The sequence below is a fragment of the Dipodomys merriami genome, unplaced genomic scaffold, assembly GCF_024711535.1.
Source record: "Dipodomys merriami isolate MVZ:Mamm:240054 unplaced genomic scaffold, mDipMer1.0.p SCAF_2, whole genome shotgun sequence".
In the NCBI taxonomy this organism is placed as follows: Eukaryota; Metazoa; Chordata; class Mammalia; order Rodentia; family Heteromyidae; genus Dipodomys; species Dipodomys merriami.
In genome coordinates, this window is record NW_027203381.1 from 60,849,950 (window position 1) to 60,863,970 (window position 14,021).

General features: G+C 43.2%; 1 protein-coding gene across 1 annotated transcript in view; it reads right to left on the bottom strand.

The window, feature by feature from the left end:
- Positions 1-5,965: 5,965 nt before the first annotated feature.
- The window catches only part of Masp1 (MBL associated serine protease 1), a 66,088-nt gene continuing 58,032 nt past the window's right edge, over positions 5,966-14,021 (bottom strand). Inside the window, exons 11-15 of the mRNA XM_070029804.1 lie at positions 12,334-12,447; positions 11,489-11,674; positions 9,737-9,804; positions 7,573-7,672; positions 5,966-7,137 (exon numbers count right to left, since the gene is read on the bottom strand). Coding sequence (XP_069885905.1) covers positions 6,947-7,137; positions 7,573-7,672; positions 9,737-9,804; positions 11,489-11,674; positions 12,334-12,447 — 659 coding nt within the window. The 3' untranslated portion in view covers positions 5,966-6,946. The remainder of the gene's footprint in view (positions 7,138-7,572; positions 7,673-9,736; positions 9,805-11,488; positions 11,675-12,333; positions 12,448-14,021) is intronic.

The window sequence follows — 14,021 nt, forward strand, 5'->3', positions numbered from 1 at the left end:
GGAAAAGAGAGGAGTCGTGGGCCCTAGGATTTTTAGCTGAGTCAACTGAAAGAATGGAGTCACCATTTTCTGAGATGGGGTAGATGGTGAGGAGCCAACTTGAGGGCAAATATTAGAAACTACATTTTGGACATGAGGTTGTAGATGCTCTTTATACAATCTCTTGGATCCTGAGCATGAGAAATGCAAGGCAGCCACTGAATGTTCATACCCATAGTTCAGAGAAGAGATCCAAACCAGATATGAACTCAAAGAGTCAAAAGTGTGTAGGTGATGCTACAGGTCCTGAGACTAGGTGAGATGATAGAGAACATGAGGGCAGATAGAAAAGAGCCCCACAAACTGTACAGGGGCTAAACACGTAAAGGGAAGCCAACAGGGAGATTAGAATTGAGGCACAGACAGCATATGTGTACAGAGCTTTCCAAATCTAGGAAGACAAGCTCCCGAAGCACCAGATCTTTCCCAGTCAGCATTCAGAATGCTTTCTACTAGCTCAAGGCACCTACTCGCCTGTACCAACTTATTCCTTGGATTGGATCCTGCTGGTGTTCTTTGCATGGGGTGTGTTTTTTCGTCAAGTCTAAGCAGGACATGAATTTTTGTCTCCATTTTTTCCCCAGTGTGTTTGAAGTATTTCATCATTTTAAACTGCACTAAAATAAAAGGGCTTTGTGGGAGGCCTAGACTGCTAGCATGGATTTGGGCATTGGGTACACAAACTCAGACCAGAGGGAGATGCTGTCAGATTGGTTTAAAAGGAAGGATTTTGTTGCCTTGGATCCCATTGGCAGGCCTTGGCCACATGTGGACGTTTAATGGTCATGGATTAAATAATGGTCTCAGGAGATGGGCAAGATGGAATAATGTCACAGGACAAAATAGCCCAAAGGGGAGATGAGAGCCCTTCATATTTCTTAAACCAAAATAGGTCTGCATCTTCTGAGATCATGGGGCTGGGCTGCATCTACACTGCACCTTTAGGATCCCTTTTGGAGTTTCACAACTTCTGTATCTTATAGCTTCCCATTACTACATCAAAACACTGGATCCAGGCTATTTATGAAAATAAGAAAGGTTTGCTTTGCCTCATAAGCATAATGCTTGCATACTCCTGTCCTAATGAATGTTCCAGATGACAGTGGTATGATGGACCATGTATCAGATTGAACCTTTAGGAGTCACTACTACTTTTGAAACTATAGGACCCTCTTACTTTGCAAAGGCTTTCACTGGAGCTAGCAGAAGTTGGAGGGTAGATACATGCACAGCCACACTACTCTGATGATTGTTCAGTACACATGCCCTGGGCATCACTGACTGCTTGACATACCATCTCTTTGTCACAATACTGCATTGCCCTCATACCCATTCCTCTGTGGAGGGAAGGGGAGAGATCCCTTGGAGCCTTTGTGTTCTGCCTAGATGTTGAAATGTCCTGGCTCTGTCTCCCTGTGATCAGAAGCTCATTGCTGGGAATTGAGCCTGTGTTTTTGCATCCAAATGACATTTTCTTAATCTTGTTGAGAAAAAAAAGGCCAATGCATACCAGATGCAAGAGAGCGTTAACAAAGCTCCGTCTCCTTCTTTTGAGTTCAGACTATCCTTAAGCTTCCTCTGTAGAGACAAGTGTTCATGCCAGCAAGTCGCAGAAAGCCTAGAGAATCATGACTGTTGGGATTTGAGTTCCTGCCCCATTTCCTATTACTCTACTCAGAGGTATTCACAGTGCTTGGGACTCCGTTAAAGGTTCTTGAAGCTCCAGAATGTAGATACCTCTCCTCTCTCTGCATAGGGTTACCTTCCCTCAGGACCATTAGATCTCCTTTCTGCTGTTTTACAGCCATATATTAGATTAATAATTCATGGGAAAAGCAAATTAATCACATCTCTCCTTGAGTTTTTCCCCATTTTCCAAACCAATCTGAGCCTCCAGGGCTTTTCATGAACCTACATTTAGGTTTTCCCAGATGGTATGGAGTTTGTTCTCTCTACATGACTATGTTTCTGTGGACACAGTGGCACTCAGTTTCTCCCAAATATCCAGGGACTTGCCTCTTCCTCTTTCCTCATAGGTGTATCTCCCTTCTTGAGTTGATTCCTGCAAAGTAAAAAGAATACAGTTCTGTGCAGGAAAACACTACTGCAGAAATGTCTTAGCAATGGTCTTGCCATTGATAAACCTCAAGAAATTCTGATAAGTCACAAGAAAGAGTACCTATCCTATCTTTGCTTTTGACATGTTGAGTGATCTCAAAGAAAATAAATGTTCTCACCATTCTTTCTCACCAGGCTTTTTAGGCTGGATACACATTTGAATCACCCGAGAATCTTTGTTTGAAAACAATTTATGTGGAAAGAGACCCAGACATCTGTATTTTCTTAAGATTTCCACTTGACTCCAGTGGGTAACTGAGCTTACTAAATACTGGTATAAGAGTTCAGGGCTTGGGTTCGAGTCCAGAAACTGGCTTCAGACTTTATTCCTTTGTCTCCTAGCTGAGAGATCTTGAGTCACATTTTTCTAAAATAACACTTTAATTTGTAGAATAATGTCATTTATTTTTGTCAGAGATCAGGACTTGAACTCCTTATTGGGGGCTTCTACTCATTGGCTACTGCTCTACCAACTGGACCAGTGCTTCTAATCCCTGTAGAATAATTTTAGATCTATTGTTTGTTTTAAGGTGATGAACACGGTACAGATATATACCTGTACATGTTTCACTCATTATTAGCATCTTACATTAGCATGGTACATTTGTTACAAATAATGAATCAATGTGACTACACTACTATTCACTAAAGCCCATACTTTTTATCTGAGCTTCCTCCATTTTTTTTCTTAGTGTCTTTCCTATAGGCCAAGATCCTTCACAGGAAGCCACACGGTATTTAGATGGTATGTCTCTCATTTGATTATCCTAAGTCTGCTGTAACAAAGCATGATCACATGTTTTTCCTAGTCCCTTCCCTTCCCTTCCCTTCCCTTCTCCTCCCCCTCCCCTCCCCCTTCCTTTCCTGCCTTGGCTCACCTCTCCTCATCTCCCCTTCTCTCCTCTCCCCTTCTCTCCTCTCCCCTTCTCTCCTCTCCCCTTCTCTCCTCTCCTCTCCCTCCCCTTCCCTCCCCTTCCCTCCCCTTCCCTCCCCTTCCCTCCCCTTCCCTCCCCTCCCCTCCCCTTCCCTCCCCTCCCCTCCCCTTCCCTCCCCTCCCCTCCCCTCCCCTCCCCTTCCCTCCCCTTCCCTCCCCTTCCCTCCCCTTCCCTCCCCTTCCCTCCCCTTCCCTCCCCTTCCCTCCCCTTCCCTCCCCTTCTTCCCTTCCCTTCCCTTCCCTTCCCTTCCCTTCTCTTCTCTTCTCTTCTCTTCTCTTCTCTTCTCTTCTCTTCTCTTCTCTTCTCTTCTCTTCTCTTCTCTTCTCTTCTCTTCTCTTCTCCCTTTCCTTGTCCTCCCACCCTTCTTCTCCCTTCTTTTTCCTTTCTTTCCTGGCTTCTTCTCTAAAGGACACCAGTTGTCATAGATTAAAGGCCCACCTCACTCTAGTATACATTTTTTTTGGTCGGTCATGGGGCTTGTACTCTGGGCGTGGGCATGTCCCTCTGAAGTTCAGCTCAAGGCTAGCACTCTACCACTTGAGCCACAGTGCCATGTTCAATTTTCTGAGTGGTTTATTGGAAATAAGAGTCTCATGGATTTTTCTGCCCTGGCTGACTTTGAACTGCGATCCACAGATCTCAGCCTCCTGAGTAGCTAGGATAATAGGTATGAGCCACCAGTGCCTGGCTACATTTTTTAAAAACTAATTACATTTTCAATAACCTTGTTTCCAAACAATTCACACTTTGAGGTGCTTTCAGTGGGACTTCAACGTCTTTTGGGGTGGGGAACATAATTAAATGCATTATGTTTTTCTTGCCTGTGACATTGCTATTCTCCTCATTTTGGATGACACATACAGGTTTGAGAACAATGGTATTTTGTAGAAATCACTATTATTCTGATGTGATTCTCATGATTAGACTGTGATTATGAGATTTGGGGAGGCGGGGGAGAGAAGGGCATAAACTGTGGAGCCATTGTCAGAATAACATGTGAAGGTCACATAATGTCAGTGTAACATCACTCTTCCTATCAACCTTGACTTCAGGCTGAGACACTGCTGTTCGGGATTTCTCCACATAGAACTACTGCTTTCCTTCTTTCCACACTCATCTCCTTGGAAGGAAGCACTTTCTGTTGCCTATACTTGATGGATGGAGAATTATTCTCTAGTTTCACATTATTTGGCATCCTTCTGCATGGGAAACTGGTTTATTATCACACTATTACATTTGTTCAATAATTTATTCATGGAAGCCTGTACTACGAGTATTTGCGTCATACTTTGGGTTATTATCCAATGCTACTTTGTTAGCTATGTCCCTCAAATTGTTCCAGCTTTGGCCATTGGACCACTTTCAGTTGAGTTTTGTGTCCTTCTGACACAACCCTACCACAGAGGAGTTCTTGGAACAGTTTCTTAGCACTAAAAGACTCAAAGGAGGAGCCAACAATGCTGGATAAGAAATGTACTCATTACCTTGCTCATGTAACTGTAACCCCTCTGTACAGTATTTTCACAATAAAAAACTTATTTAAAAAAAGATGTTCTGGGCTTATATTGTATATTTCATATTTGAAATCAATCATTGCATCAATCATTTTTCCAGGGTCTTTTATTGCTTTTATTAGAGGTTGTTATTCCATACTAGGAGCTGATCACCATGTATGCTCATTGCTGCTGAGGTGCTGGATCATGTTTTTAACTTCACTGTTAAAAAATTGGCTTTGAATCTGCACAGCTGTAAAGTGGGGATAATAATAGTAATATCATCATAGGGTGTTGTTAAGGTTAAATTGTGTGTGTGTGTGTGAGTGTGAATGTGTAAGAGTGTCATATGTTTCCACTAAGAAGTGAGTGCTCAGAAATGTTAGTGATGATTGTTTCCCCACATATATTTTTATATTTGAGTTAATTAGTTTATCAAGCTTTTCCAGTTGGGTGCCAGTGGCTCATGCCTATGAGCTAGCTACTCAGGAGGCTGAGATCTGAGGATCGTAGTTCAAAGTCAGCCCAGGCAGAAAAGTCCAGGAGACTCTTATCTCCAATAAACTACTCAGAAAAGACTGGAAGTGGCACTCTGGTTCAAGTGGTAGAGTGCTAGCCTTGAGCATAAAGAGGCTTAGGGGCAGCATACAGGCCTTGAGTTCAAGCCCAAGGATCTGAAAAGAAAAAAGATTTTCCCCATTTGCTGGTTCTTGTGATTCAACAATCTCAGGTAGAAGAGGTCAAAGGTTATTCCATCAGTTTAATAGAGACAAAGAGAGTCAACCTAGAACTATACTAGAACTTAAGTCTCTGGTTTTCAAGACCCGTTATAGAATAAGATTGGCTGAATCTCTGCTGCATGAGGGAGTAGTCTAGGTTTCCCCACTCAAAACTCTTACCAATCTCCTTCCTGAAGGGCACCTTAGCAGTAGTGCTTCTTTGAGTGATGTCTTGTGTACAAGATTAACTTTGGCAGAAGGAAGGCATATACCCCAGTCTAGGACACACTGATCTATCTATGGTGTCGTATTTCCTAAAGCAGACACTTACATGCCATCTGATTTTTTTTTCTGAGTATGGGTAGCATTTAAGAAATATAATTTGGGTCTTGAAACACTGGCATTTTGGAATACTTGGTAATTTATAGGAACAATAGTACAATGTGACTTGAACTAAATGAACCCAAAAACCTAGACAAGCTTTTGTACGTAGAATGCAACCTTCCCATTATAGTCTTTTTTGTTCTTCATGCTACAGTGATTCTAATCGAAGAGAGACAATTTTGAAACATGGAAACAACTCATCAAACTCATCAGTGCATGAAAAAACATACAAACCAGACAGGGACCTCTGACTTGATGCAGATGTTTATTGGAACAAATGTGTATTTTCCCATAAGAACACCAGCTTCAACTGTTAATGAAATCCAGGCATGATTATTATTGCTAATAGCAGCATTCAGGGTATGAAATCACAGCTTTGGTTATACAAATTATGTTCTAGGGAGGTGGATAGAAGAGAGACCTTCAGAAAAGCAGCATAAAATTGGAATAGGCTTCATTTGGACTTAGTGGGGCTTGCTCTCCCCTCCCCCTTCTTTCAATAGGCCTGAAGTTTACCCTACCAAGGAGTCCATGTTATGCAGTGCAAGTCTAAAAATGGGAAGCAAATGCTCTTCTTAGGAATAGAAAGGTAAGATCTTTGGCTGTATTTGCCTGGGCTATATCTTTGGGTACCAGAATATGAGGAATACAGGTAAGCATGGGAATAGTAGCAGCATTTTGCCTTTATCAAAGCCCCCCATTTCTTTCTCATAGTGATACTAGGAGTTGAACTCAGAGCCTCCCACTCTTGCTTAGCATTTTCACCTAAAGCTGGTGCTCCACTACTTGAGCCATACATCTACATCCAGCTTTCTTGGAGGACTTTTCTACCTGGGTGGGCTTTGAACGTATCCACAGATCTCAGCCTCCCAAATAGCTAGGAGACACAGACACCTGGCTTAAATCACACTTTTAGAACATTTAATTTAAGCCATGCTCTGGAGTATTATATACATATACTTATATATAAATTATGTATATTTATTCTAATTGCACTCTTATGAGGTAGGTAAGATGTGTCATTCACATCTCATGGATAAAGAGGTTCAAAGAAATGAAGTCTAACATTGCAAAATTCAAAAGTGGCCAAGCCTGGATTCTGCCACTGCTACTTTGCTTCTTTAAAGTCAGGTTAAATGGGACTTAATCATTGCTTTGATCACTAATGGCATGTGTGTGAAAGGACCCATACATCAGACCCACTGCTCAATAACTACAACAGGTAGTCAGTTGTGGTCAGTTGGCTGGGTCTTCAAACTCAGTTCACCACTCCAGTGGTCCTCTGAATCCAGTCCTTATTGTGGTAGACGTCGGAATACACTCCGTAGTGGGTTTTCTGTCCACATTCATCACCCCAGGACACAATACCCACCAGGTACCACTGCCCTTTCTCTCTATCCAAGGTCACCATGGGGCCTCCAGAGTCTCCCATACAGGCATCTTTCCCACCTAAATGAAAAGGACATGCAGATTCAAATACCCATTTCTCTAGCCCAAATCTAAGGGAGCCCTTCTTCTATTGATCCCTGGCTTGTAGTTCAGTGAATCAGGCACCAGAGGGCAGAACAGTCCACAGGACCCAAATCCCCAAGATGAGCAGGTGCAAGTGAGCCCACCTAGAGAGATCAAGGAAATTCTACAAAGGGCCCATACAGGAATGGAATGACGCAATTGCTTAGCACTTGTTTCTGATGTATCTTCTCTAGTGGAATCTCTCATCCATGATCAGACCTCCATCTCCCCACCTCCTCTATTGTCTTAGATATAGGAATATACTCTGTAGTGGGTTTCTCTTCCCAGGAGGGGAAGTCTTTATCCTCCTACTGCTAAATGCACATCATCCCTGGCAGACAGTGCTCACTTGTACATCTGCTCCTGACTCACCTTCCAGGTCTCCAGCACAGATCATGTCCTCTGTCACTTTATCACCTGTCAGTGCATAGTTCTTCTGGCACATATGATGACCAATGATGGGAATTTCAATCTGGAATACAAGGCTAACATTAGTCTCCATCCCCGGCTGAGGAGGTCTTGATATATATGCATATATATGCACACACACATATATGTGTAATTTATATCATAAAGGTGATGTACAGGGGGGTTGCAGTTACATAAATCAGGTAATGAGTGCATTTCTTTTATAAGACTGTCACTCTACCTCATCTTATCCCACATTGATTATTTAAAATACCACAATGTAACTAGAGCACTGTTGGCTCACACCTATAATCCTAGCTACTCAGGAGGCTGAGATCTGAGGATCACAGTTCCAAGCCAACCCAGGGAGAAAAATCCATGAGACCTTATCTGTAAATAATTACCAAAAAGAAAAAGTCAGAAGTGGAGCTGTGATTCAAGTGGTAGCCTTCAGCACAAAAGCTTAGGGTCAGAGCCCAGGCCCTCAGTTCAAGCCCCAGGATTGGCATAAAATAAATATCACAATCTATACAAAATCCATGGTCAGTTTTTCTCTTCCCCTGCTTTGGGTCCTGGGACATGTAGCACAATCTTTGGGTCTAGACCTTTGAAACTCAGTTTCTTTATCTAAAAGTAGAAGCTATAGTACATGTACACAATACAAGAAGGAAATAAAATAAGCAAGTACTTTGTAAAATGCAAATGCTGTACATATTATTAGGGACATCAAGGGTTCACACTGCTTTCTACTTTTTTGGGGGTCGGTCCTGGGGCTTGAACTCTGGGCTTGGGTGCTATCCCTCAGCTCTTCAGCTCAAGGCAAGTGCTCTACCATTTGAGCCACAGAGCTTCACACTGCTTTCTATAAAGCAAGCATTCACCTATATTGCTCTTTCTCTCTGTCTCTCTGTCTCTCTGTCTCTTTGTCTCTGTCTCTGTCTGTCTGTCTGTCTCTCTCTCTCTCACTACAGCATAAGTTCCTAGATATTAGGTTGTCCTCTAGTCCATTTGTATCTTGGAAGATATTAGGTACTTAGAAAACATTAAAAAATTAAGGTGATAGAATGTTACATATAAATAAGATATGATTATGATTGCTTTGATTCCACATGGAATTGATGTCTAGAATAAAAAGAAGAAGCGTTTGAGTCTTATTCAGCCTTATCAAGACCGATACCAACCACATGCCCCAAATATACACATTCACCTGGTACTAAAAGGGAACCAGGGGCCATTTCCATGGTCTTTCCCTGGGTAAGTGGGGAGAGGAAGCTGTATCACAGGTCTTGTGTCAGCCACCTGTCGAGTCCCTGGAGAACTTCTCTTCACTACTCAGTGGCATATCTTTTGGGAAGTCCACCCGAATCTTCACATTCTAGAACATTCTGTGCTTCTTCCTTTCCATATCTTTATTGCAATCCATAACTTTCTGCCTGTTCACTTGATCAAGAGGGCCAGGAACCAGCTCCCTCCAAATCTAAAACTTTCAGTTATATTACAATAAATAATGTGTACTGTGTATTACAACCTAACTGTGTTACCAAACCTGGTGAGGTAAAAGCTAGGTAGTTCTCAGAGCATGTCCACTGTGAATCTTAACTTTTCAGTTTGGGATAGTGCACTATGGGCAAATCAATGACTTATTTCAGACAACCCAGTAACTCTGTACAAGCCAGGACTGGGAGCCCTAGCCCTTTAGGTCTGGTTTGGTGTTCCTTTCTGAAATGATAGGAATGTGAACTTGAAGTACAATAACCAAGTGTACTTCTGTGGATCTGCAAGCCTGGACTACGCATGCTAATTTGGTAGTAGTCCAAAAGGCATGCAGATAAGTCAGAACCCTTTGGGGTGTCTAACCCTGCTGTTTTCTGGGGAAATTTTATGAGGTGAGGCTTACATAAGCTACCAGGGACAGTGGACAGTGTTTAGAGAGCAGAGTCCATGGGTAAAACAAACAACTAAAAACTTTCTGGGGTTCAAAGTCTACCTAAACTCTGTCGATGAGTCTGCCCCTGGCATCTCTCTCCCTTGCTCACACCTTCGCCTCCCTGACAGGGCGATGTGAAGCAGGCAGGTCCCCTGCGGGGCCGGATGTGTCATTGCCTATGGGGTATAAGTTGAACTTCACCTCCATCAGCTTCTCTGGGAGACGCCGCAAGAACTGCTTTCCCCAGCCAGTGACGATGGCCATGGTTCCTGCAGGAGAGGAGATGCTGTGAGGGAACGGCTGTCTGGAGGGTGTGCAGAGGGCTGCCCCTGGCAGCTCTGTTCTCCTCTGCCTGTGGAAGAAGGGCTGAATTTGCCTCCTCAGAGAAAGGCAATGAGAGAGGAGGGATGATGGGAAAGGCTGATGGGTCGGAGGTGACCTGCAGCTGCAAGGGGCTGTGGTTTCTCTGATACACTGCTTGATTATTCATTTGCCTGTCTGTTCTCTCTCACTCCCCAGCTAGCAAAGAACCTATGAAAGTTGTGATCTCATCTCTCTTGTTCTCCATTTTATCTCCATGCCTGTAACAGTGCTGTAATATAGTAGATGCTCAGTTAATAATGCTGAATAAATAAAAAGCCCATTCTAGTCAACAAGATGTTAGACTACCTCTAGCAAACTCTCTTTCTTCTCCTGCCCCCATAAGGCTTGTACTTATCCATAAAATGGTGCAGCAAGACTTGGTATTTCTTAAAACATTTTCAAGCTTGGCTGTTCGAGAAACTTACAAAGCTTGCAGCCCTGAGGACAATGTGAACATGAATTTAATGCCAATAGAGCAATCAAAACAACACTGGGATTTACATGAGGAAACTTGAACCCAACTCTTAGAGCTTCATAGAAGCTGCATCTTGGGTGGGTCCATTCACTTTGCTGTACCTCAATTTTCTCATCTGTAAAATGGTACTCCAAGCTAATCTCTACCATGTAAAACTTTCATATGGTAATGAACATAAAGCAGCTGGCACAGGGTAATATCATGGCCTTCTATTAACTCCAGTCAGCTATGCCTGCACCTTTTTATCTGAACATTCTCACATTCCATATCAGCAATTGTAAATACCTTTGAGCTAGAAAAAATGAGTTATGATATGGCTTGATCAGATTTAGAATGAAAAGCCATCTAAGGTTGGCTAGCCTTGTCTGCTATGTTGTACACATTGCATTTATACTATCTCATTTAAATATCATAGCCATGCTCAGAGATTTTGTTTTATGAGGCTTTATGAGGCCAAGTGATCTTCTACAAGATCACTCAACTAGAAAATACCAACAGCAGGATTTGAACCTGTGCTGGCGATTTAAGTTACTGTTCTCTGGCATCTGACTTGCCCTTCTACACTTGGCTTTGTGATGAGAGGGAAGGATTGGATGGGAATTCAGCTTGGCTAGCTGTTTTCCCACAACTAAGGGACTCTTTCAAGGAGTCTGGAAGACTCTACTATTGTAATGTTTTCTTCCCCCCTGTGGTGAGTGGCTCCAGCTATTTTCCTTAGCAAATCTGTCTTGTCTGCAGAAGTACTGGCTCCAAAAGACCCATTACCCAAATTCTTAGGCTCTGTAACTTCAGCTGCTTACTTTGGTTCTCTAAGGCCTAAAGAGGTTCATTTCATCTTATAGTACTATCTTTTATTATTCTCAGCTTTTCCCTTTACTTATTTAGATCACCAATCTGCTCTGGTAAATTCTCTCTTAAAAATCACTAGTTTGGTTTTATTTTCCTGTGTAGGTCCATAGTCCTTCCTGTTTACTTTGTGCCTAACAGTATTTCCACTACCTCAGAACCAGTTCTGGCTTCCCTGTTGTGTGGGGAGGCAGCCAGGGAATCATGCAGAGACCATCAGCTGACTCAGCTGCCCTGCAGAGCTGGAGTCAGAGGTAAGAAGAAGGTACCTTCCTGTGTGGGGTCTTCTGGCAGACAGATGGGCATCACAAAGTTATTCAACGTTGGACCCTCCATTAACTCCACCAGACCCACATCATTCTCATATGTGGTAGGGTTATACTGGGGATGGAGGTAGCTACGGTTGACCTGGAGATGCTGTTCATTTTCATCTGACTGGAGCCTTCGATGCTTGCCTGGACAAGAAGAAGGTGTGTGAGGCATGAGAACAGTGGAGGATAAAGCCACACCTTGCTCCTTCCTGGTCAGCCATCTGGTCCTACATCACATGTGCTTCTAGACTCATCCCTTTAAGCAATGCTCACCTGCCTTCTCCCCAGCCTAGCCCTCTAGGCCAATCTGAAATCTTCCATAGAGTATTATGGCTTCTCACTTCTGTCGTTCCTCATGAGCTGATCATTGTGTTAGAATGTTTGTTTTTATAGCTGTTGGTACAGTCCAATCCATGTACTGACTCAGTAACTGGGAAGTTCTAGACACCTAAGGTAGACATTTTCCCCCTGTGAACTCCCATAGCACACTCTATCTGTCCTCTCATTCAGAACCTTCATCTTCTCACCTTCTATTTCAGGGCTCCAGACTTATACCTTATTCATTCCTTAGACTGTAAGCTCCTTGTGGGAAGAAACTCATTCTTGGTTATATTGTGTTCTTAGATTCTGGCAGAGCATTGACAGGTAAGTGCATTTTGATCAATTGACATTCAGTGTGTTGATTGAATCAACTAATGTCCTGATTTTTTAAAGGAAGGCCTTGGAAAATGGCAGTCGTTGAACCTGTTCCAAAACTCACAGCTGACTTCAGGAGGTCAGAGGTCAGTGCGATCTTCACTCACCCATGATGATTTTGAATTCAGAAGCATTGAACAAGTATGAGGCATCTAGGGTTGGGTCCTCAGGATCGAGTGGCCGATGGAGGCAGTGAGCAGCAGTCACAATCCATTTGGAGCCTGGAGAAGAGAACATTCATGTGCTGTTCCTTCACTGTCCTGTCCTGGCTCCAACTGTCTTGAACTGAGGGCCTTAAACCTATTCCAGGCCACCTCTCAAGCCCCTCCCCTGAATTTCATGCCCTAAGTCAGATAGTAACATCGTATCATTTGAAGATGAGATATTATGCCTGTGATTTCAGCTGCTTATTATTTTTCCATGCTACTTCTAGCACTTGAATTCAGGGCCTGGGTTCTGTCAATTGAATATGGTTTCACTTCTGGTGGTTAATTGAAGGTAAGGATTTCAGAGATTTCCTGTTTGGGCTGGAGTCAAACAACTCAGCATCCTGACTAGCTAGAATTTTAGGCATGAGTGCTCAGCAACACTGCCTATTTGTGTGTGTGTGTGTGTGTGTGTGTGTGTGTGTGTGTGTGTGTGTGTGTGTGTGTGTGTGTGTGTGTGTGTGCCAGTCCTAGGGCTAAACTCAGGGCCTAGGTGCTGTCCCTAAGCTTTTTTAATCAAGCTTAGTACTCTAGCACTTGAGCCATAGCTCCATGTCTGGATTTTTGATGGCTTAATTGGAGATAAGAGTCTCATAGAGGGCTGGGAAGGTGGCTCAGTGGTAGAGTGCTTGCCTTGCATACATGAGGCCCTGGGTTCGATTCCTCAGCACCATATAAGCAGACAGAGCCCGAAGTGTCACTTGGCTCAAGTGGTAGAGCACTAGCCTTGAGCTGAAGAGCTGAGGGACAGCATCCAGGACCAGAGTTCAAGCCCAACAGCCAACAAATAAAAAAAGGGTCTCATAGTCTTTCCTGCCCAGGCTGGCTTTGAACCATGGTCCTTATATCTCAGCTTCTTGTATAGCTAGCGTTAGTGAGAACCACCAGCTCAACTGCCTATTTTAAGCAAGGATAGGGCTGATTTAGGAGTGGGGGGCAGGTACTAAGCTTGAATTCAGGGCCTCATACACTTGCTCAGCCTTTTCTGCTCAACTACTGGTGTTCTATCACTTGAGTCATGCCTCCAGTTGTAATTTTTTTGCTGGTTCATTAGAGATAGAGTCTTATGGAATTTTCTGCCAAGGCCGGTTTTGAATAGCAATCTTCAGAAATCAGCTTCCTGAATAGCTAGGATTAAAGGTCTGAGTCATTAATTCAGCCACCGGTACCTGGCCTAAATATTTTATAGAGGGTTTCTGGGCTCCCTTGTGCCTAGAAACCCTTATAGTATGGGTGAGTACCAGACAACCCAAACCAGGTTCATAAAAACCCCATTCTCAGGGCTGGGAAGGTGGCTCAGTGGTAGAGTGCTAGCCTTGAGCTGAAGATCTGAGGGACAGCACTCAGGCCCAGAGTTCAGGATCTACCACCACCACCACCAAAAAACAAAAAACAAAAAAACTCACTGCCTCTCTGATGTGATAGTAGGACCACCAGCAGCAACATCACCCGAGAATAACTTAGAGATAAAGAATATCAGGGCCCACCTCAGATTATACAATTAAAGCCTGAAACATGCCCAAATAGCTCCCATGCATATTTTAGTTTGACAAGTACAGAAGAAGTGATGTGGCTGCACATGAAATTGC